Below are 23677 nucleotides of genomic sequence, written 5' to 3'. Positions count from 1 at the left end.
CTGTTGAAGCTGCTGGATGGGAAAACAGATCAGTGAGCTCACTATCTACAGGCATATTCTGTGCCGATCTCAGTTACTGAGTACCCGGCTCACCACCAGTCACAGGTGGGCATTTCAGAAGGGCCTTCTGATGACCAGAAGGGTGGCCACTGTCGCCCCAGAAGTGACACAGATTAGATAGGAAATGAATGACAGGGACGTTTCAGAAAGTCACGACGTGTCCATGGCAAAGAAAAGGGTGTCAAGCCCCAGGGAGGTGCAGCGGGCTGGGAAGGAAGCACACTGACCTGACGCTCAGGGGCTGGTCACGGTGTGGTCCCCGCGGAGCGCCTGCAGCGAGAGCTCATACCCAAGGAACATGGCGGCGCTCATGGGGAAGCCGCGCACAGTGTTCACCGTGATGCCTCTGAAAAACACCTGTGACAGGAGGCAGCGTTATCAGAGGAACTGACCCAGACCCTCTGCAGCGCCACCACGGAGGCGCAGAGGACGGACTGGGGATGTTGGCCACTTGTCCCAGGCTGGACTCTATAGAGCCCAAAGGACCCTTGCAAGCCTAAACCACCCTGGATGCCGCAGTCATGCCCCTGCCTCGACCCACATCCCCTGGGACTGGGCTTTTCCTCCCAGGCCTGGTGCACATACACTAAATACTGGGGGCAAACTGTTGACCATGAACACCCACATACACTTGCTTAATTGCGGCTCTTTCTCATGTACATACCCACACGCACACGCATGCACATGCACGCACACGCATGCACACACAAGATTCTCTGGAACCTGGAAGTCCGAGCTCTCCACTGCACTCACTCTGCAATGGCGGACAGAGCAACCAGGTGCTTCATAGGATGTCCCCCAAGGGGCAGAGCGGGGAAGAACTCAGGCCATACTTTTAGGCATGAAGTGGAGACACAGCTTTGGCATTCGATAGCTGTGTTACTTGGGCAAGTGGCAAAGTCTCTGAAACTCAACTTCCCAACTGCAAAATGGGGTAACAATACTATTGAGCTGATATGACTGCTGAAGGAAACGAGATGATGCTTTCAAAGCTCTTACACCGGGCCTGCCATGCAGCCAGCGTTCATGAACTGCTGACGGTCCCATCACCCTCATTGTTAGCAGGAGCCATCCTTACGCCGAGTGACACTCAACCTTCGGTCATTAGTATGAGTGCCAAGGGGACTGGCCTGTATCAATGAGCTGCTTAACTCAGCCATTCATACGAGAACCCTGTATTTGGCTTCTATCCCTCCCATCACTAGGGCATATGATAAGATGCTTCACTTCCTCCCTGAGTCGTCCTGCCTAGTGCTGGGTAGAAACTGGTCAGTGTAATGTGGTTCCAGCCCTTGCCCAGTTTAAAACCTACTTGGAGGAGATAAGCCCCATGTGGGGATAATTACAATACAATCTAGAATGTGATGAGAACAGATCAGGGCTTTGGGGGAGGAGGGACCTGTCCTTACATGTCTTCCCTGGGAAAAGACAACACATCTAAAGGAAACCCTACCCAAGCATAAGCGACCCAAGAACTGCCAGGAATACGACGTACACCTGTTTGCCGACTCCTGTATATTTACTAAGTGTAATAAAGAGAACCGGTAGTGTAATTTTGAGGAAGTAGAAATCCAGCCCTTTTACATTTCCCCAGTTTCCTTGGTTGTGAGGCACTGTGGTGTCAGGGTAGGAAGAGGCCACTGTCGTCGGCCAGGATGTCACGGGGTCTTCAGGAGGGGCACCTGCACCTTAGAACTCCATGGCAGCCTGCAAGACACAGCCTGGTTGTGGTGGGGGGAGAATGGCCTCTGTGGGTTTGGGGGAAGCCTTACCCCTTACAGGGAAGGGAGCTGATGGACAAGGACCCCAGAGGGGAGCAAGAGGTTCAGCCAAACCCTGGAGTGACTCAGGCAAGGGGCAAGCAGGACATTTGTAACATCTAATGTCTAACCTTTCTGGAATTCCCCAGGCTCACCCAGAGTGACTGAATAACAGCAAGGAACTGGCCCAAGCTCCAAAAGGAAAATTCCACACTGGGTGCCCATAAACACTCCCCTGTGGGCCTGGGCTTGGCTCTGCTCTATGAGGTCACGCCAGGCAGGGCCCAGCTTGGAGTGTGGGCCGCCTCTCCCACAGTGCTGGGCCCTGCGAGAACCATGGAACACTCCAGACATACAGACATGACCTCCCTCCAGCAGCCCTGGCCTGATCTGCTTGAGGTCCAAAGATGGCAAAGTGCAGACCTGCTGGCTCTTACCCTGAGCTTTTGGAAGACAAAACCACCAGACCTAGTCTCTCCTCATGAAGCCTCGATGGCTCCCCACTGCCCAGGGAAGTCTACACCCTTCCCTGGCCTGCCAAGACACTTTTGCTCGGGCCCTGCACTTTCTCTGGGCAGCCTCTTACACCTGACATTCTGGGCACGTTAACAACCTGTCGTTCCTCCAGGGAGCCAGCTCTCTTCCACCACTGGGTCTCTTCTATTCCATCGGCTGGAATGTTCCCCGGCCTGGCTGCACTCTCCAGCAGTCTTCCCAGGGCCACCCCAAGCTGGACTGTGACTCACTGTCTTCTGTGCACTCAGGATCTCTGCCATCACAGCACTTCTCACACTGTCTCTACCCACCCATCATTTGTCTGTACCCCCATTAATAACCTCAGGGCAGTGAGAGCAGGGCTGTGTGTGGTTTACCTTGGAACCCTCAGCATCTACACCTCTGAATCCCCAACATCTACACCTCAGAACACCCAGCATCTAATGCTTTTCTTGGCCCAGAGGGCCCTTTGTAAGTCTTACTAAATGAATCAGTGGATGGATGAATGGATGGATGGAATGAACAAATTCCTTGTTGTGAAAAGGAAACAGTCTCTGAGCTGAAAGAGTCCTGCTGGTGTTAGTGGTAGTGGGGGATTCCGGAAGTGGAGGGATGGCTCCAGTCCCCAGATGGCAGAACCAAAGGGCAACCAACTCTGCTGCCTCAGGAAACGGCTCTTCCTACAAATGTTCCTCTCCACCTCTCCTTACTGTCATTCAATCTCAAGCCGCTGTCACAAACCCCCTCCCAACAGCCACCTCCATGCAGCTGAAGGATACCAAGTCCCTCCTCTGGCCTCCTCATCTCAGACAGTAACCCTCCCAGTGTGCGCAATGGCCCAAGTGGCCCATGACGAATGTCACAGCAGGCAGAGAACGGACTCACAGCAGGGAGAGAATGGACTTCTTTTTGGATTCGGGGATGCCCCCAAAGTCCTAGACTTCTAATTCCCTTTATCAAAAAGGCTGCTTTCCCAGTAATCATTAAGCGGGTTACAAGGAACTGCCAAACTTGGGTACCATCACCATTATTCTACTCTTTCCCAAGTCTTCATTCCCACTGAGTTCTCCGTCCATAGTGCAGCGGGGACAGGTGGGCTTACCCTGCCTCAATGAGCCACAGTACAAACTGTTTGGGAATGATGCTCCACAGAGCCGGCCGCACAGTCAGCTGGGACAGGAGCCATCCACTGGGCCCCCAGAAAACCCATTCCTCCTGCTGCTGGGAAGGGCTATGAGACAAGCCAGCTGTCCAGGGCTATGTGGGATGTTTTCTTCATGCTATCATTTATGTTTACATGCAAACACATATACAAACATACAGCACAGTCCGTGAATATTTTTGGAATATGTTATAAGAAACTCACAACAGTGATTACCTTTGAGAGAAGACTGAAGACCAAGGAAGGACAATTAGACAGTATATCCTCTTATATCTTTTGAAACTTCCTATGTTCATGTATTATCTATTTTTAAAACCAACTAATAAAAAAATTAAAAATGACTTTCAGTCAGTGAGTGGTTAATCCAAGCTGAATACTGCTGCCGCTATTTAAAACCTGTCTCTGAATATAAACTATGGACCAACGCTACTGAGATTAAAAAATCAATCCTCTGACTTCAGTTGCCTTCCAGGACTTTGTTTTTAACAGAGCACAGTAATTTTTGGAGGAAATAATATCAGCAAAATATTTAGCCTCTATAGACTTTATAGAATTAGGACACATTAATATTTTGACATTAATTTGAATAACTTGACACATTAGTATTTTAATTAATAGTAGACAAGAATATCTCAAATAAAACAGCATCTTTTTTGAATCTTTCTTATGTGTCCCTCTGTGCTTGTTGGTTGAATCACAGTGCTTCTGCTAAAACAATAAAAAAGACAAGTGAGGTGAGGATTCTAGAAATGTGGCAGAATGGGAAATGCCAGCAATCTGTTTCCTTACCTAGATAAAAACTGCGCTGATGGAATCTGTCTGATGTAACTATTTTGGAATTCTGGGGTTTATTGAATGCTTACAACTTCAAGGAGAAGGTTTGGACAGTAAATCTGGTTAATTTCAATCCATTTTAGCTCTTAGCAAAATAGGAGCTACCCATCCTCCACCCCCAGACCTGTGGCAGGCAGGTAGGTGCACAGACGCTCTGGGAGCAACCTGCACACACAGCTTGTGGAAGCCAGAGTTGGCAATGAGGACCCTGTCTTGCAAATACTGGAGATCTGTGTTTTGATCACTGATTGCTGTTTCTGATCACAGAGGTGCAAAGAGGAAGTTAGGCTCTGCTTCTTCCTCTACCCCACTGATGCAAGTCCTTCCTCCTCTGGCCAATGCCCCTTTCCCCCTTCATTTTTCTCTTTTTCTCTTTTTCCCGTCTTGGGAGCTAGACGTTAAAGACTAGGACATTCAAAAGCAACTGCATGTATGGGGAAAGTTGGAAAGTAACCATGCATGTGCAGAGAAAGGCTCAGAAAAGACCTGAGAAGACCTTAAGTTTACACTTCAGGCTGATCTTCGGCATAGAGACAGCCTACAACAATCAAAAAAGTGAAGCAATAAACAGTAACAAAAGACACTAGACACTGGGGAAGGAGGGGAGAAATCTGATTTCCAGAGTTACCACATAATTCAATTTAAAAGTCTAATTTTCAATAAAAAATAACAAAGCATAAAAAGAAACAAGAAAGTATGGTCCATTCAAAGAAAAAATAAATCAAAAGAAACTATCCCTGAAAAAGACCTGATAGCAGATCTACCTAACAAAGACATTAGAACTGTCTTAAAGATGTTTGAAGAACTAAAGGAAGATATGGAGAAAGTCAAGAAAATGATACATGAACAAAATGAAAACATGAATATGAAATAGAAAATCCAAAAAGAAACCAAACAAAAATTCTGCCGCTGAAAAGTACAATAACTCGAGTGAAATATTCACTACAAGAATTCAAAGGTATATTTGAACAGGCAGAAAAAAAAAAAAAAAGAGCAAACTTAAGAATAAGACAATGGAGTGTGCCTGGGTGGCTCAGTCGTTAAGCGTCTGCCTTCGGCTCGGGTCATGATCCCAGGGTCCTGGGATCGAGCCCCGCATCAGGCTCCCTGCTCGGCGGGAAGCCTGCTTCTCCCTCTCCCACTCCCCCTGCTTGTGTTCCTGCTCTCGCTCTCTCCGTCAAGTAAATAAATAAAATCTTAAAAAAAAAAAAAAAAGAATAAGACAATGGAAATTATTGTGGTTGAGAAAAAGAAACAAGCCTAAGGGATCTGTGGGAAACTAACAAGCAAATCAATATATGCATTGTGGGAGTCCCAAAGGAGAAGAGAGATGGGGCAGAGAATATTTGGAGTAATAATGGTCAAAAACTTCCTAAATTTGGTGAAAGACCTGACTATAAACATCAAAGAAGCTTAATGACTCCAAGTAAAATAAACTCAAAAAGACCCACACCAAGACACATTACAATCAAACTTTTGAAAGCAGCAACATAGAAGGAACACATTACATACAAAGGATCCTCAGTAAGTCTAACAGCAGATTACTTATCAGACACTTTAGAGACCAGAAGTCAATAGGCCAACGTATTCAAAGTGTTAAAGAAAAAACTGTCAGTCAAGAATCCCGTATCCAGGAAAACTATCCTTCAAGACTGAGGGAGAAATGAAGACGTTCCCAGATAAACAAAAGCTGAGGGAGTTCACTGCCACTTGATCTACCCTGCAAGAAATGTTCAAAGGAGCTCCGGAGGGTGAAATGAAACAGCACTTGAATCTGTATGAAGAAATAAAAATCTCAATAAAGGCTAAGACACGAAGAGAGTGACATCAGCATCGTGGAAGTACAAAATGTCCCTATCTTGTCCCCACCTCAACAACAAAAGTTGGGCATCCATCCACCCATACAGGTGCCTCTGTGGGAGTTGTGGGATCCAGCACCACATGCTAAGGGACCCAAAAGGCCTGCCCACCTGTGTATCAGGTACTAGGCAGAGAGCCTATGAACTGGCTCCAGCCCCTCTCAGCTGCAGTCTGAGAGCATTTGGAGAACAAGGACTTGGCCAGTATATACGTGTGTGTGTGTGTGTGTGTGTGTGTGTGTGTGTGTGTGAGAGAGAGAGAGAGAGAGAGAGAGAGAGAGAGAGTTTGTGTGTGAGTTTGGATGCACTGGAGCAGGGAGGGCGGGGGATGAGGCAGCCATGTGAGGAAAGGTCCAGTGTTCAGCAGTAAGACTGACACTAGTAAAACTACTAATACTAATACTAAAGCCAATGACAAGCAGCTCTTTGTAAATATACTCTGTGTGTTATGCATGAAGCTAAGCACTTTTTATATGCCTAATTTAATCCCACTAACAAATATCCCTGTTGTTCATGGTGAGGATGATTATCCTTGGAGAAACTGAGGCCCAGAGGGGAAACAACTTGCCTGGATTTCCCCCACCCAGCTCATGAGTAGCCAGGCTGGCTTTAACTCAAGTCTGCTGACTTGAAGGGGCAAGCCACGAAAGCTGGGGGCCCACAGGAGGCAGAACATGCATGATGGTTTCTCTGAAGGGTACTAGGGGGTGTCACGGGAGGCAACACAGACAGGGATGATTTTGTTTATAGCCTTGGATGCCAAACTTGGAATGCTGTTCGTCATCCTAGGACAGTTCAGAGACAGGAAGGGGCTTGGATTTAGACGAGCCCTTTGGGTGCAGGGAGGAGGAAAGAGAAGATAGACAAGGCCAGGTTGCAGGCTGCCTCATAGCCAAAACCAGAGGTGACGGGGTGTGGACTCGAGTGGGGTGAGGGAACAGAAGACAGAGCGGGGGACTGGATGTTGTGAGATGCGATGGACTGACGTGGCTCTGGGACCCCCTACTTGGAGGAGGGCGAGGCACTGAGCAGTGAGTGAGGACGCTGTGCCCCCAGCCTTTCCTGATGAGAAGGTAAGCTTTGGTGACACACAGATGCGGGCCCAGGTCCTAGCTCTGCCATGCACCAGCTGTGTGACCTCAGGTAGGTTACCAGTCCTCTCTGAGCCTGTCTCCTCCACCAGCCTGGGGCATGGACTAAACGAGACAAGGATCGAAGTAGGGCTTGACATGGTAACCTCTAGTACTTCGGTTTCCTGATTCCCCTCTGTAATCTCACATCCCCCCAAATGTCTGGCCCACCTTCCAGGGACTGACACCGACCCCACATCACTGCGGTGGGGCTTACTTTAAGACCTTCCTTCCGGTAACTCTGGGAGATACAATCCAGGATGCCTTTGTATTTGTTTAAATAAACCCCGTCAGCTTGGAGTCGACTTTTCACGACATCCATAGGAGTCGCTGTCCCCCAAGAAATTGCTCCTGTAAAGAGAGAGAGACAAACAGGTGTCAGGGACTGGCTGGTTGGGGTCTGGAGGGGACGTGGCTCCCTGCCCCTCTCTACCACTGACAGGCTTAACAAGCTGCTGGGGGAAGCGGGCAGAGCTCAGGCAGGACCTGTGAAGGCCATCCCTGGACTTCCCTCACCACTCACTGTGGAACTTTGTAGAAGTCTCCTCCTCTAGGCCTTGGGTCTGCCATCTGTAAAATGGGGCAACAGTACCTACCTTCATGGGGTTCCCGTTAGGCCAAATAAATGGATGCACATGAAGCATTTAGCACAGTGACAGGCCCACAGCCAGCGCTTTGTCAGTGGACACCTTTATTAGCAGCTTTTACTGGAGACACAGGAACAGGCCCCACCAATACTTCACAGTGCCTCTCCGGGGCACCAGGGGCGAGAGCCCAGAGTGAAGGCTGGGGCAGAAGGCTTGCAGCTCCCCAGAGACAGAAGGGACTCTGAATACAGAGACGCTAAGCGAACACTTGCAGACAGGCTACTCGCCAACGGAGGGCCAACTAAGGCCTGAAAAGAGCAGGAAGGTCTTTACAAATCTTGCCCCTTTTCCAGACATCTGAAATTGAAGCCTTGGGACAATGTAACACTAGGTCATCTTCACTGGAGAAGCTCAGGTGCCCTAGTTTGAGCGCTTTGATGACTTTAAAGGACTCTCAGAAAACAATGCCAGGTTACTGTAGAAACACTAAAATTGGCACATCCTTAGACAGGAAGAGAAAAACAAACTGAGGCCAAAGTCCAAGGCAGCTGGTTTGCAAGGTTTACTGATTGCTGCCCAGAGACTCCCAAATGAGGCCTTAGTCTGTCCTGGACCCTCTGCCCATCCCAGCCTCCAGCCCCCGTGGCCTCCTGCCCATGATCCTCTGGGAATCCTCTGCACCTCCCTTCCCTCTTGCCCCCTGCCGGGATAATGGGGCTGCTTCCCCTGGAGACTGTCCAGGTGCTGCCCTGGCATACTCGCCTGTTCCTCAGCCCACGGGCCAGGGTTTTATAAAACGTGGTCTGCCTACCAGGCCACTCAAACCTGCTCTCACCAGAATCAAGAACGAATGGGGCCTCGTGTGTCTTCTCGGCCAGCAAGTGCTTACTAATCACTTACTAGGATCTGGCACAGGCCAGGCCTCAGATGCATGGGGGCAGAGGGCGGACATTGGTGTTTGGTGGCTAAGACAAGGGCTTCGTTATATGCTTGTGGAGTTTCGAGCCTAGCTAATGATGATGGGGGTGGGGGGGGAGGAAGTGGAGGAGGAATGATCATTTTCTTCTCTCCAGAAGATCTTTCCCATCAACATCACACATGCCATGTTATCAGCCTTCTTAAAAAGCAACGCTCTCTTGACTTCCCTACCCCACTCTGGCTACAGCTGCATACCTCTCTTCCCCATCACAGCCCAGCCAAACCCCAGACATGCCATGTGTCCTTGGACTGTCCAATTTCTTCCATCCCATTCTCTCCTGATCCCGCTTCAGTTGGGTGTTCACACCCTTCTCTTTGCCAAAATGGGTCCTGTCACAGTCCCTGGTGACCTACATATTGCTAAATCCAGGCAGCAGGCATAGCAAGTACAAAGGCCCCGTGGTGGGGAGAAGCCAGGCATGATCAGGGTGCAGCAAGGAGACCTGTGTGGCTGGAGCAGAACAAGCAAAGGGAGGGGAGCAGAAAAGGAGTGCAGAAGGGTAACAGGCAGCTGGTTCATAAAGGGACTGAAATCCACTGTAAGAACACGGATTTTTTACCCTAAATGAAGTGGGGATGCTGTGCGATTTCTGAGTAGGGAGAGTAGGTAACCAGTCCATGGTCACCGAATGAGTAGATGAGGATTTGAATTGGGATCTTGCTGACTGGCGAGTCCCTGCTATACTGTCTTCATTAGCTGTGTGCCCTTGGGTCGGTCACTTAATCCCTCTGAACCCCGGTTTTCTCATCTGAAAAATGGGGAGACTGACTCCTCCCTTACAGAGTTAATGAAATTCTCACATTCAAAAGGCTTGCTGTGTCAACATTCAAAAAAAGGTGAACCCCAATAACAGATTTCCTCTTCAAAGCTCAGTAATACCTGACACAAAAGAAATGGTCAGAATACATCTTCTGACTGAAAGTCCAACGACCCTGAAGAGGGACTTGCCACTCCCACAGGTCCAGAGGGAAGGAGAGGCAAAAAAGAGGGAGACCATTCCCCATACCCAGGCTTTCCTGTGTCTGGCCAGGTCTGGCACATAGTGGGTGCTGAACACAGAACTGCTGGACGAGTGACTGGATGAATCGTGCCCTTCCCTGGGCTGACAAGGGTATGATGGGCTCCCCAGGCATCCCACTACAGGCATCAGCCCAGGGACAGGGGTCAGTATGGCTGTCCTTACCTGCCAGGCCGCCAGCCAGCCACACGGCCCAGGGGCTGGGGCCTGCGCAGGCCTCGGGTGTGATCCAGTCGTTCAGGAACACATAGGGGATGAAGTAGAGACAGTAGCCCGGGACATCCCTCAGCAGCATGGCGCCAACACCTCGGTACATCCCTGCCAGGCCCTCAGTCCGCACGATGGTTGCGATGCAATGCACAGCTCCCTGGTAGACTGGCTGCACCCCAAGAGCCACGGCCCTGGGTTTCAAACCAAGGTTGCCTGCAAAGACAGGGGGGAGAAATGGCAAGGGACACAGGGGACAAAAGACAGGCCAATCTCCAGCACTGGAGCCAGCCCGGCCCACTGACAACTTCCACTCACATGGCCTGCTGGTTTTTACCAGAACTGCTGACCGTAGCAGCTCACACCAAGATTCTCAAGTCCCAAGAGGAAGGCCAACACATGCAGCCAGCTGTGCAGCCAGACTGGAGACAAGGTGTGCCGGGAGAAAGCACCAGGTGCCTGAATGGTTTCTGGTCAACCATCACTATGTCTTTGTGAGCAGCACCGACTGCCGATGTCCAAGATCAAAGATGAGCAAGCTGTACTCAACTCTTTCCTGAAGCAGAGGTTGCAAATTCAACGTACTCCGTGTCTGTGTGTATGTGTGGGTACTTGTGCACAGTGTGGTAAAAAAGCATATGAGGTTTGGACCTCGACTGCTCTGGTTCCAAATCTAGAACCCTCTACTTAAAAACTCTTTGACCTCGGTAGGCCACCTTTTTCGGCCTTTGGTCCCTTAACTTGGGCGCCTGGGTGGCTCAGTTGGTTAAGCGACTGCCTTCGGCTCGGGTCATGATCCTGGAGTCCTGGGATCGAGTCCTGCATCGGGTTCCCACCTGCTTCTCCCTCTGACCCTCCTCCCTCTCATGCTCTCTCTCTATCATTCTCTCTCTCAATAAATAAATAAAAATCCTTAAAAAAATTATTAAAAAAAAATAAGAGAACAGGCCAACAATTTATTGTACACAAAGTTGCTAAGAAAGTAGATTTTAGGGGCGCCTGGGTGGCTCAGTCGTTCAGCGTCTGCCTTCGGCTCAGGTCACGATCCCAGGGTCCTGGGATCGAGCCCCACATCGGGCTCCCTGCTTGGCGGGAAGCCTGTTTCTCCCACTCTCCCTGTTTGTGTTCCCTCTCGCTGTCTATCTGTCAAATAAATAAACAAAATCTTAAAAAAAAGAAAGAAAGTAGATCTTAAAAGTTCTCTACACACACACACACACACACAGTAACTATAGGCTATGACAAATGTGTTAACTAACCTTACCTTGGTAACCACTTCACAATACACATGCATATTAAATAATCAAATTGTATACCTTAAACTTATATGTCAATCATATCTTAATAAAGCTGAAAAAATTTTAAAGGAAAAAGAAGAGAACAGGTGAGTATACATAAAATAATACCTACAGATTGCTCCGCATGGTACTGGAAATGCTGTAGGGGGAGAATAAGTTATCCACAGGTTATCACTGAGACTGAGGTGACCAGCATGAATCAGGAGGATACATGGGCTGGAGAGCCATCTGTTCTGTCCCTCCAGCCTTGGCCAGCAAGCAATGGCCCTGTCTCTTCCTTTTAATCCTTCCTCCAGGCTCCCCTGTCTGCTTCTCTGATGCTCATCTCCCCTGCTACAGACCCTTTAGCTCAGCTCTGACTCATGACTAGAGAGGCCTCCCAGTCCCAGTGCAAATATAGTGGGCTCTTATTCTCAACATTCCGTTCCTAAAGAACTAACGTGATATGACGAGGAAAGAAATAGAACGAAGCTTGCCTGTGACACACACCTATTTTACCACCTGGGTTTCATGCCCTGTATGTGGCATCTCACTTTGGTTTTGCACTTTGCTGACAAAGAGGCAGTAACTTTCATTACCGAACAGCTGAATTTCCAAGTTCCCCAAATAGTCCCATCCTTAAGATGAAAGGTTAGGAGCAAAGATTCAGCTTCATGATTCCATAGTCCAAACTGAAGGTTTGAGAGTCAAGTGCAACCTGTCCTTTCGCTTATCCCAGAAGGAGGTGAGATAGAAGGGGAGCTTTCTATTTGCCTGGGGAAGTGTGCTTGAACCAATGAATCCTGTATTTTCTTTTTGTGTAAGGGGAAGAGACTAATCACGGCCATGTGCATTCAGCCAACTACAGTGTGGGCAGGAGGCTGAGTCCCATTCACTTCCACAGCAGATCCCCCAGGAAGGGAGTAAGGGCGGTGGCCACTTCTGCGGGCAAAGGGCCCTCTAAGCTCGGAGCAAGATCAGACCCTATGGTCTTTGAAAGCCCACTGAGATAGCACTGCACACCCCTTCCTTTCCCAAATCCACTATGATGCTGCCAGGGTCACCCTGGGAAATTCTGGGATGAGACAGAATAGATATAATTGTGTCAGCATCTGAACTTTACCTGGGTCATGCTCATGTCCAGATAACAGTGACCTGACCCAGGAGTCAAGGTTTTCATGAATCAACTACAGGTATGATGTAGCTCTCAGAAGTTACTGATTGAAGGAGAGTGTCCTGATAATATTCTGCTTGGGTAGAGGTATAGATGTTGAAAAAAATACTTGCCCAATCTTCAAGATGCCCTGTCAACAAAAAACCTGTACTTTTTTTTTTTTTTTTCCTTTTCTTCCCAGGATAACCAATAAGGAACTTCTCTCATATTCTACCAGGTTTGTTACATAAGCAATCTAGTTTTTATTGCTTGAGAATTATCCATTTATGGCTGTTAGAGCAATATAATTGTCATGGGGACTGGCATCCTCCGGAATACTGACATGAATCTAACTGGCAGCCAGTTCCTTCTGGACACAAAGCCCCTGGAACTCCTTCTAGCTCCCTCATCCCCAGTGTTAAAGCACGCACACACATACACACTTATTTGGAAATAATTTCCGATTTGCAAAAAAAAGGGCAAGAAAGAGAAATTATACAAACAACACCTTTATATATCCTTTCCCCAGATTCACCTATTGTTAACATTTTACCTCATTTGCTTTATGGTTTGTGTGCACTCTCTCTCTCTCTCCCCTCCCTTCTCACTGAACAGATGCCCCTGTCCGAATGCATAAACTTTGCCTGGGCTATGTTCATCTCCAGGTAACAGTGACCTGACCCGGAATCAAGGGTTTCATGAATCAGCTATGGGTATGATGTAGCTTTCAGGAGTTACTGATAGGAAAGTATCTGATAAAAATCTTCCTTGTTTGGAGGTGCCAATGTTGGAAAAATATTTGACAAACTTTGAACTGGCCATGTCAACAAGACCCAAACTTGTGCTTTTGTTTTTTTTTAACCTTTTTTCCCAAGGTAAGCAATAAGAAAATTCTTCTGTACACACATGCATATTTTTTTCACATGTACATACATATTATCATTCTCTGAACCATTTCAGGATTAGATACCAAATGGTCCTTTACTCCTAAATGCTTCAGTAAGTGTTGCCTTGCTTCAGTAAGTGTTGCCTAAGAATAGGGATATTGCCTTACCTGTCAGAGTAGTTATCAGTTTCATAATCTACATTAACAATAACTTTACCTAATGTACTGTCTATACTCAAATTATCACTTGATCTCATACTGACCTGTATGGCATTCCTCCCCTCAGGAGTGCAGAATCTAGTCTAGCCAGTTTCTGCATTTAGTTGTCACAGTTCTTCAGCTTCCTTTATTTATTTTTGTTTTTAGTAAGCTCTATACCCGATGTGGCGCTAGAACTCACCACCCCAAGATCAAGAGTCACACACTCCAACGACTGAGCCAGCCAGGTGCCCCAACTTCCTTTAATCTAGAGCATTTCTACAGCTTTTTTGTTTGTTTTTAATGACACCAACATTTTTTAATGAGTATGCTGCCTCCCTCCTTATGAATAAAACCTTTCTCATTTGGGGTTTGTTTGATGTTTCCTTGTTATCACATTGAGATGATGCATTCTTGGCCAGACTTCCTCCCTGTTCTCACCTCTCCTCCCATGAGGACTAATGACTCTCAGGAGCCCCTGGTCTTCTTCTCTGGCCTCCTATCCTAGTTTTTATTAGTTTTCTTTTTAATTTAGATATAATTTACATTCAATAAGAGGTGTAGCTTGTACGTGTACAGTTGAAGAGTTCTGACAACTGCACGCACCTGGGTCACCACACCCTACCGAGAAAATGACGTCTTATTCTTGAAGCAACCTGTTTTGGTCACAGCCCACTAAGACACAGTGAAGATTCCAAGCCTACCTACCCTCTCCTGCTTGCCTTTCAAGGTATAAGAACTCTGTGACATCAATGATGTGTCACTCAATGAGAAGCAAATCTTTCAACTGGTCGATGGTTGTTACGGGCCCATCTGCATTAGCAACAGTGGCCCCGGGCGATTCAAATGGGACCACAAAGCAGAAAACAGCGGCAACTCTTATCAGTTGCTCCAACCAAGAGATGCTCCGAGGCTGGGCCCCGGAGGCGGGAGGTGCGGTTTGGAAGGCGTAGCCCAGGAGGCGTGGCCCAGAGAGCTGGGGCTGGAGGGAGAGGGGAGGCGTGGCCTGAGAGGCTCAGCTTAGGAGGCGTGGCCCGGGGAACATGGCTTGGGAAACAGGGCCTGGGGAGGCGTGGCTTGAGAGGCGTGGCCCGGGGGAGGCACGGCTTAGGAGGCGTGACCCAGGGAGGTACGGCTTGGGAAACGTGGGGTGGGAGGAGGCGGGGTATGGGAGACAGGGCCTGGGGAGGCGTGGCTTGGCAGCTCCACTTAGAGAAGGGCTGAATCAGAGTTCTTGGTAACTCTAGCTGTTTAAAACAAACTTTGGTGACCTTTAAAAATGGACTTGGGAGGTTGCCGGCAAGCAGCTTTTGGAAATAGGCACAACTCCCATCCAACTGAAATCCATGGATCTGCATGTTGTTTGTGCAAGGAACCCAAGGAAGGTGGTGAGGTGCTGGGTGAGTAGTCTGCTCACACTGAACCACCAGCTCTCAGCCTGTTGTTCCTGAACCTTCAGGGCTTGGCTTGGAAGTATACACGTGCATGTAAAGGGATTCATATAGGGCATATTCATATAGGCCCCATATCATATAGGGCACAAAATGAATTTAGTTTCTCTAATTAGAATTTTTTGTTCTAAAATGAGGATTAAATTATGAATCAAATTTTGATCATTTTTCATCATGAGGCTTTGCTATTGACACTTTTTTCTGTACTCTAAATGAAGACCTTATACCTTTTCCTATGATACGTATGGATTAAAAACCTGAAACACTCAAGATGCATGTGGTTTTATTTGTTTTTCCAAATTCAGCTAGGACCAATTCAAGCCCCCTATATCAAGACAGGCAGGATGCTCAGAGTCAATGAAATTGGCCCCTACCCAGCTCCTAATCTTCATCCAGGAGCAGAGGAGAGCCTACACAGTTCTAAAAAACCCCCCTCCTCCAAGCTCCCTCACCTCGACCAGCTGGCCTACCTGGTCCGTGCTGCTGGGAGGCAGGAGGCACAGGAGCTGGGGACCATCATTCCTTAGACTACATGGTGTGGCTGTTTGACTTCACTGCTCTGCACCAGGGGAAGGTATCTTGCTCACTGGCCCCTGCCTGGACCAGGAGGTCCCTCTGGAGGCAGGTGCCTCTGCAGGGCGTAGGAGTTTCCAGGTTTGGCCAATCCTAACAGGTACCCACACAGCCACGTCTTAGGAGTTCTTCCACTTCAGAGGGGCTGAACCAGCCTAGATGCAGGCTGGGTCCCCACAGATTTGCCTCTCAGAAGCCAGGGGTATAGCCACAGCATACTGCTGGGCCCTTCCCAGATACAAGCATGGAGAAGTCTCATCTCTTTCCTTTCTCAGATATTGCTGTTCAATTTCTTCAATGGGCCATAACTGTGGAAACAGGAAAGTCAGCCGAAACACAATGGCTGGTCACTGATCCACTGCACTGAGAGGGGGCCGGCCCTCAGAAACACAAAGGCCTGGCCACTTTTTAGAAGGGAAAGTGCCATGAGACTTCTCCTGTGTATGTATAGTCAGACGTGGAATGAAAACACAGCATTACTTCTCAATAGGTCACTTTCTACAGAAAATCCTTAATAACTAAGCCATCCACAGATGAGGTCTTGCAGGTCCCCAGTCAGTGATGTGCAGGGTTACCATGTTTTCTGTGCTCAAATACTTCTAGTCCAGTGGGCTCTCAAATCGAAGTTGGGAGCATGGACTTATTTCAAGGGACCCACAAACTGGTAGGCATTACAGATTCACAGGACTCCTAAAGTAACTCACATACACGTGTGACCATTTTTCTCCTACGTGTAGGTGCTATTGTGGGGAACACAACAAAAATTTACTTAAATATACTAATTATCTATAGTAACTTCTTACCGTATGAGGTTTCTTAATCCACAGACACTTAATGTACAGCTGCTATTATATGGGTTGGACCCCATTTAATGTATTTAAAAGGTTTTCTTAGGAAAACATGGGACCGCCCCCCCCCACCAGCCCATGCCAGAGGCTCTACCCCTTTTATAAGGTCTGTTCTGGATGCTATTGTTTTCTGAGCATGTTGTTTTACCCTAACCCATGCAGTGAGTTTCCTGATGACATGAGTAACACACTGTGGCTTTTCCCAGAGTACTGGGACCCTGCGCCTGACACCATGTCCCGTATGTGCCTCAACATCCATTCAATAAATACTTGAGCATCTGACTGGGCAGCTCGCAGGACTTGGGCCTCCCAAAGGTTCCCTCCCATGCCTGGCATTCTTCCAGGCTTGGTCCTATCTGGTCCTTATGCCAGAGGCTGCAGATCCTAAAAGCAACTCCTAAATCATGGTCCCAGCTACCGCGCTATTCCAAAATGCCACGGAAGCTCTGTGATTTGGGTTTGAGCAGGCTGGTCAAACGGCTCTCAGTTCCCTCTAAGTGGAGCTTCCTCAGAAAATTACCAACCAGGAAGCTCTTGCCCAGTTCCTATTTCCAAAGAATCCAGCAGTTTCCTTATGATCTGAAGGAATCATCATAGGCAAATGGTTTAGCAGAAAGAGCCCTGGATTAGAAGCAGCTGGGGTTCGCTTTGCTGCTCATTTGCTATTTACTGTTCAACCTGGTACAAGAGACTCCACCACGCTGGCCCTCGGTTTCCTCCACCACTTACAAAAGGGGAAGAATAAATAGCCTGCCACCTCTTTTGGCTTTTGTGAAAATTGAGTGACAATGTTGGCAAATGTACTTTACTTGAGGCAAACAGTCATTCCTATTTTTATTATCCCTATCCTGATATGACTCCAGATTCCGGAAGTGCTAAAACTGCCTGCAGCCAAGCCTACTGTGGAAGGCTGTGGATGCCCACACAGGGCCAACAATTACCAATACTAGTGCTGAGTCCCCAAATCAGGACAATACCTGCCCTCATCAGTTGATTGAAAGACCAAATGAATGTGTCACCCACGTACGTAACCTCACAATGGTGTGTTACACTGTATGCACCGTCATTCATTTCTGCTAGCTGTGTGGGACCACAGTTTGGGAAAGACTCAGCCAAACCATCCAGAATTCAGGGACTCCTCTTGAACTACATGGCTCAATGCCTGGCCTCTTCACAAATTTCCTCCCTTCACTTTTGGGCTGCTATGGCTCCAGCCCTCACTTCCTACTGGCAGCCCACAGCCTACTTGACAAGAAGGTTCAGGCTGTATGGTCCTGGCTTGTCTCCAGCCCCTTGTCATGCTCCAAGGATTCCTCCTGTCCCCCCACACAGACTCTCTTCTTCAGGAGTTAAATGGAGCAACATTCAGGGAGCTTAGCATCAGTTATTCTTGTCCTGCAATGGGAAAATCTTGAAAAATCTGCTGTATCAAAAGTCTGCTCCTCCCCAAGGCCAACCTGCCTAAAGAAGAGTGTTTTTCTTGGCAGCCACATATCTTTATGGTAGCAATAAAACTGTGTTGCCAAAGAGACAAACTGATGTGGTCAGGGCCTCTGAGGCACAGTTGGCGACCTTCCCAGCCAGACACTGCTGAAGATTCAGAAAAATCAGAGAAATGGTTTCACCCCATTTTGTCATCATGTAGATCCTTGGGCTCAGACGGCCTTTGTGTTCTGGTGTGTGGCTGATGATCTCGTTCAGCCAGGTCCACCCCTCATGTGGCCCTCTCTGATGTTACCATTCCAGCCCTATTTATCTTGCCTAGGCATGCTCAGAAATTAGGACCTCAAATCCTGGCCACACTCTGTCCCCTTCATTCTGTTCAGGTCATCTTGAACACGGTAGTGCCAGGCCTTGTGATAAGGGCTCTCCCAACCTCCTTCCTCTTGCCCTCAACATTCTCTCTGAACTGTCTGTTTTGTTCTCCTCTCCCGGCCCAGAAACAAAAGGTTTTTCCTGCCCCAGCCCTTGCTCTCTGTCCTTAGTGTCACCTCCTAATTCAGCCATTCATTCTCCCCTCTTGATTCCCTTTTGCCTACTTTGGTGACAAGAGTTTCCCAGGACTCTGCCTGCGGGGGCAGTGGAGGTGGACGGCCCGGGGCCATGCCCGGTTGCAGTGAGTCACACCTGAGGGAGCACGGACTCGTCACCCAACCTGAGCTTCAGGTTCCCCATCTGGAAGAGAAAGAGAATGACGGCACCTCTTTTACCCAGCAATGGCAGGCGTGCGTTAGCACAGTTCACATGGCATGGGATCAGCCAGGACCACGGCCGCTGGTGCTGCGGGAGCTCCTCCCCGAGTCCTTCCTGAGTCTTCCCCCTTCATCTCCACCTCTTCCTTTCTGCAGCTCACCTGCATGTGCACCTCATTCATGGCCTCAGCTGTCCCTTCTCTGTCACAGCCCAGACTCCTCTTCCAGCCCTGACATTCCAGCGGCGACACCTGGCACACAAACCAAGCCAGACTCGGCATATTCTCACTCAAGCCTGCCCTCCTGCCAGGCTCCAAAACAACCGCACTGACAAGTGTGTATGGATCACGTGCCCCGCACCAAGTGTTGCCTCACACACTTCGCCTGTCATTTCATTCCCTGGGGGGGTCGGGGGGGTGGGGAGGGACTCCTCCCTCACAGTCACCCAACTGTGCAGTCCTGGGCCATCTCAGACACTGCCCTCTCTCCTGCCTGGCCCCACTGATTCTCCACCACCGATACCTCCAATCAGCCACCCCCTCCATTCCCAAAGCCCAAGGCCCTGGGGCCCCTGTTCCCGTTTCTCACCTGGTCTGTGGCAGCGCCCCCAAAATCAACCCGCCACCTCTACTTTCCCCACCCCTTCTACCTCTCCTGAAGGAACCACCTTCCTCCCACATAGCTCTGCTCGGGTCATTCTGCTGCCCAAGATGCCTGTCTGCTGAAAGGCCACCTAAGCCCACCCTCAGCTAAGAAATCCAAGCTCTTCACAACTCCCCCTGCACCTTCCCCTCCCCGCACTGTAGTCAGAACTCCGACCCTGTGCCTACAGTGCTCCTCAGTCCGAAACATCGCTCCATTCCCACGTGCCCATCTCCAAAGCCCAGCCAGTATTCCAACACCCCATCAATGGCCGCTTCCTCTCTGGAGCCTTCCTGACCTGCAGAGCCAGACTCTGAGGTTCCAGAGCCTTCCACAGGCCCTTCTCATTCTGCTACACGTTTGATTCCCCACCAGACTGTGCGCTCCCTGAAGGCAGGGGCTGTGTGCCTGACACCTCTGATTTATCTACTCTGCTTGGCTCCGAGCAAGAGCTCGGGAAAGGCTTGTGAATGAAGGAGCCAGAGAGTGAGTCCCAACAGGGGCACACTCAGCGCTCTGTCTCCAACGGGGCCTGGTGCAGTCATAGGACCGTCGGCCGGCACAGAGTTAATGCTGAGTTCTCCTCCAGTTCCCAAACTGCCCTCCCGGGGCGTTGAGGCCTTTGTGATTTGCACATTAATGAGGCTCCCCATGAAAACACAGACCAGAAAGCTCCCAGACTGGGGAGAAGTGAGTGTCACTGGCCATCGGCCTCCGGGATGTGACTTGGCCCGGGCAGTGGAGGGACTACCCGCCTCCAGGACCACAGCCCTGAATTCCAGTTCGGGCCCAGCGGGGCACCCAGGGAGGCTCATGCCCACACAAAGGGCGAGGATGACTTCCAGAGGGAGGGTTTTTCCACCGGTGCCTTATAGTGCAGGCCAGCCTCTCTTTGCTGCCAACCAGGGGCGCCAGGAGCAACCTCCGTGAAGTTGCAACAGTTTTCATGAGGGCTAACTGCTGTTTAGTATGCAACCCCAGTGGGGGCCACATGGAACTTCCCTCCCAACTTCAGCAACTGCTGATGGAATGTGGTTAAAAAAAAAAAAAAAAAAAAACCCTTCTGTATAACAATTTCACAGTATGTGCCAAGAATCTTAAAAATGACCAGACCCTTTGACTCATTCATGAAGCAAAGAGCCCACATATTTAGGGAAATAATCCTACAAGGAGGGCAACTCCGTACGGACAGATTTCCCGATCACATCACTATGTTTAAAAGAGGACGAACCAGCAACAACGTCCATGTCCCTCACTAGGAAGGTGGCGACCTAAGTGTAGTAGTACAGCGAACATTTATTTTAGGTGTGCGGGGTGCTACGCACGATGCTCGGATCGTCACGTGCAGTCTGTCATCCTGTTCTCTCCCAGTTACAGGGAGCTACTGTGATGACGGCAGGTTTGCAGATGAGTCAACGGAGGCTTGGTGACGTGAGGGGAATTATCTAGAGTTCCCGGGTTGTGGTGGAGGGAAGACCAGAAGCAGGTAGCCTAACTCCAGAAACTGAATTTTTGCCACACTGTATCATCCCTCTCGATACGTGTGTGCGCACACAGGCACGGTGATGGAATACTGCACGTCTATTTTAAATATTAGTCGTCTCTTGCTAATAATTTTAAATGCCATTTTCATAATGCCATAACATCATGGAAGATGTGTGTTATAAAACTGAGTTAAAAAGAGGATATGAAACTGTCTGAGTACAACTTCTTAACATATTTAATCTATGTATTTAGAAAAGGAAAAGGAAACACATTAATGTATTAACAGTGACTGGATTTGGGTGGATGGACATTTTCTCCCTCCACATTGAATGTTCTAGCTTGTGTACATTTTCAACGACTGGTCACCATTAATAGATCGTCAGGATGAGCTCAGTGGCTTTATATTTGCAAGCCTTCAGGTAAGCTCACCTCTTACCTCAATGCGGCCTCCATTCTCCCTGTCACATGTCCCAAAGGAAGATGCCAGAGGCCTCCAGCCCCCTGCACAGTATACAGGGGCAGTCCCTCACAGCCCATCACCTCCACCCAGGAAGTGGTCGGGCCGTTCTGGGGTAAGGCCACAAACCATGGACAATCCCACATGCCTGGCCCGAGGCTGCCTGGAAATGCCCATCTCAGCACAATCACCCTGCAGAGCAGGCCTGACCCAGGACCGAGACCACAAGTTCGCAGCCAGGACCAGCCCCACGCTACCCGCCCACGCACTGCTTTGGGCTTCACGGTGTGGTGTTTGCATCTGCTTTTGTTCTTAATTAAATTATCTGACAATTTCCAATCCCGGCCATGTGGCAAACGTGAGCTGGAACGGAGTCGAAGGCACCCCTCGGACAGGATGTGGGCTTGCCACAGTCCCCACCACTCCCTATTACTCCCCTGCACCAGAGTGGACACCGGCCGGAGCTGCTGCTTTTGTAACAGCAGAGTGATAGGGAAAGTGAAAGATGTTCTGTGTCCAGTTTCGATCAAAAGAGGAAAAATGAAATGTGGGTTAGCAAGGCTGTGGGTGTCAAGATAAATGGAAGAGGGTACCTTTTCCAGGCACCTCTGCTCGCTTATGTTACCTCCCTGGTCCCAGTGAGTCTCTGAGATTCCGTCTCTGGCCTAGAGGGTCTCTGAGGGACAAGTAGAAGGAAACCGCATCCTCCTCCCTTCCTGGGGAGATTCCTGGCAGAAAGCACTGCCTGCCTGCCCTGCTCCAGCCCCAGTAGCGATCCTGCCCAGCCACCAAGGACCTTCCCGCAAGCAGCTGGGGTGGGAGGTGAGGAACGGCGGGCCAGGCACAGAGGGGCTGCCCAAAGCCACGGAATTCAGACCCATCCCTGGGAATCCATGAGCTGTGCCCATTACTTGAGCAATGTTATTTTGGAGACATGCTCCCAGCCCGCTTCCTCCCTCAAGTTTGAAGCTGGATTTGTGATGAGTCTGTGCAAAGGCCCAGGTGTTATCAAAGCTGCTGTCTTCTCAGCTTCCACAAAATCCCAGGGCAGAGACAGCAACAGAGCATCAGTGGGCCCTGAGTCAGAATGCCTGGGGCTGCATCCTAGCTCCACCTCCTACTAGGAGAGTGACCCAAGGCCAGCTCAGAAGCTGCTGAGGCCTCAGGCTCCCCTTTGTTAACCTCTAGGAATTGGGTTGATGGAAAGATAAAACACTTGCAGAGCTCTTAGCCTAGGGCCTGGCGCAGGAGAAGGGCTCAGTAAATACTGGTTACTCTGCCCCCGCCCCCCCCCCCCCCCCCGCTGGGACCTGGCTTCGCCCAGATCAGAGGCTTGAGGAGCCCGGCTCAGACAGACCCTCCAATCTCGGTTTCTACCCTGCCTGCACTTGCTCAGGTAAGCTGCCTGTCTCCTTTGTCTCTGCACTGCCTGCTAAGCCCCCAGGCCCAGGTGCTAATGACCTGGAACTTTGCAGGGCTCAGAAACATTGGCCTGCAGGAACCTCCCTTGGCTTCTCATTGAGAGCCTTCTCAGGGTTCACACAAGGCCAGTTTCCTGGCACACTGAAAAGGACAGAGTAAACACATGCTCACTTTCTGTCGCTGCCTCAAGGGATCGACTAAAGCGAACAGGTTTCCTTCTGGCACGACAATGAGCTGACAACCTCAAGCCGCGGAGAGCTACACCTCGGGCTCTCGCAGCCCTGGCGAGCAGGCAGGGATAACCCTCAATGCGTCCCTGACCAGGTGCACAGCCCTGATCTGCACCGATCCCTCTACCCTCCTACTACCTGCCTCAAAGCCCTTCCTGACCCCCAGCCTGTCCTGCTCCCTCCCCACCACCACATTTGGAGTGGCCCAATTCCTGTCTGCTGGAAAGAACATGACAGGAGGAGTAGGATGTAGACTCTTGTTCAGTGCTACGTCCCTAGCTCCTAGCTCTGTGTCTGGAACATAGCAGGTGCATACGTACCATGTTGGGTAAATGAACAGGGCTAACAGCCCTATGGACCTCACAGTACTATGGTGGGTGTTAAGTGAATGAGGCACACACGGTATCAGGCATACGGTGAGTGTCTTGGCAGCTTTAGCAGCTGCTGATGGGGGCTGCTCCCGTCCCTAAAACTGGCTGCCCCTGCACACCCAGCTTTGGGAACCTTCTTGGGTCTGCCCATTCCTTGACTGCCTCCCATCCTTCCTCCAAGCTCCAGAGGCTTCTCGCCTAGCCTCAGCATCCCTTGTAGTTCAGGCCTTGGCTTGCCGAGTTAGTTACCATTCTAGCACCCTCTGCAGGGAAGGGAGGGGTGGAGGAGGACAGGACAGAGGATGGAATCAATTCATTTGCTTCCAAGTGTCCCAGGTGTTTCTAAGGAAGGCATTTTTCCAGTAACAGCTCCCTGGTGTCCAGGCTGGCTGTGCCTTCCC

General features: G+C 49.6%; 1 protein-coding gene across 1 annotated transcript in view; it reads right to left on the bottom strand.

The window, feature by feature from the left end:
- Window positions 1–294: 294 nt before the first annotated feature.
- Window positions 295–23677, bottom strand: part of SLC25A48 (solute carrier family 25 member 48) — a 37022-nt gene continuing 13639 nt past the window's right edge. Inside the window, exons 5-7 of the mRNA XM_021701981.1 lie at window positions 10050–10307; window positions 7518–7651; window positions 295–417 (exon numbers count right to left, since the gene is read on the bottom strand). Of these exons, the coding sequence (XP_021557656.1) occupies window positions 295–417; window positions 7518–7651; window positions 10050–10307 (515 nt within the window). The remainder of the gene's footprint in view (window positions 418–7517; window positions 7652–10049; window positions 10308–23677) is intronic.

This window comes from Neomonachus schauinslandi, chromosome 7 (genome assembly GCF_002201575.2).
Source record: "Neomonachus schauinslandi chromosome 7, ASM220157v2, whole genome shotgun sequence".
Classification (NCBI taxonomy): Eukaryota; Metazoa; Chordata; class Mammalia; order Carnivora; family Phocidae; genus Neomonachus; species Neomonachus schauinslandi.
The sequence above is the reverse complement of the archived record's forward strand: the minus strand, read 5'-3'. Positions and strand labels throughout refer to the sequence as shown.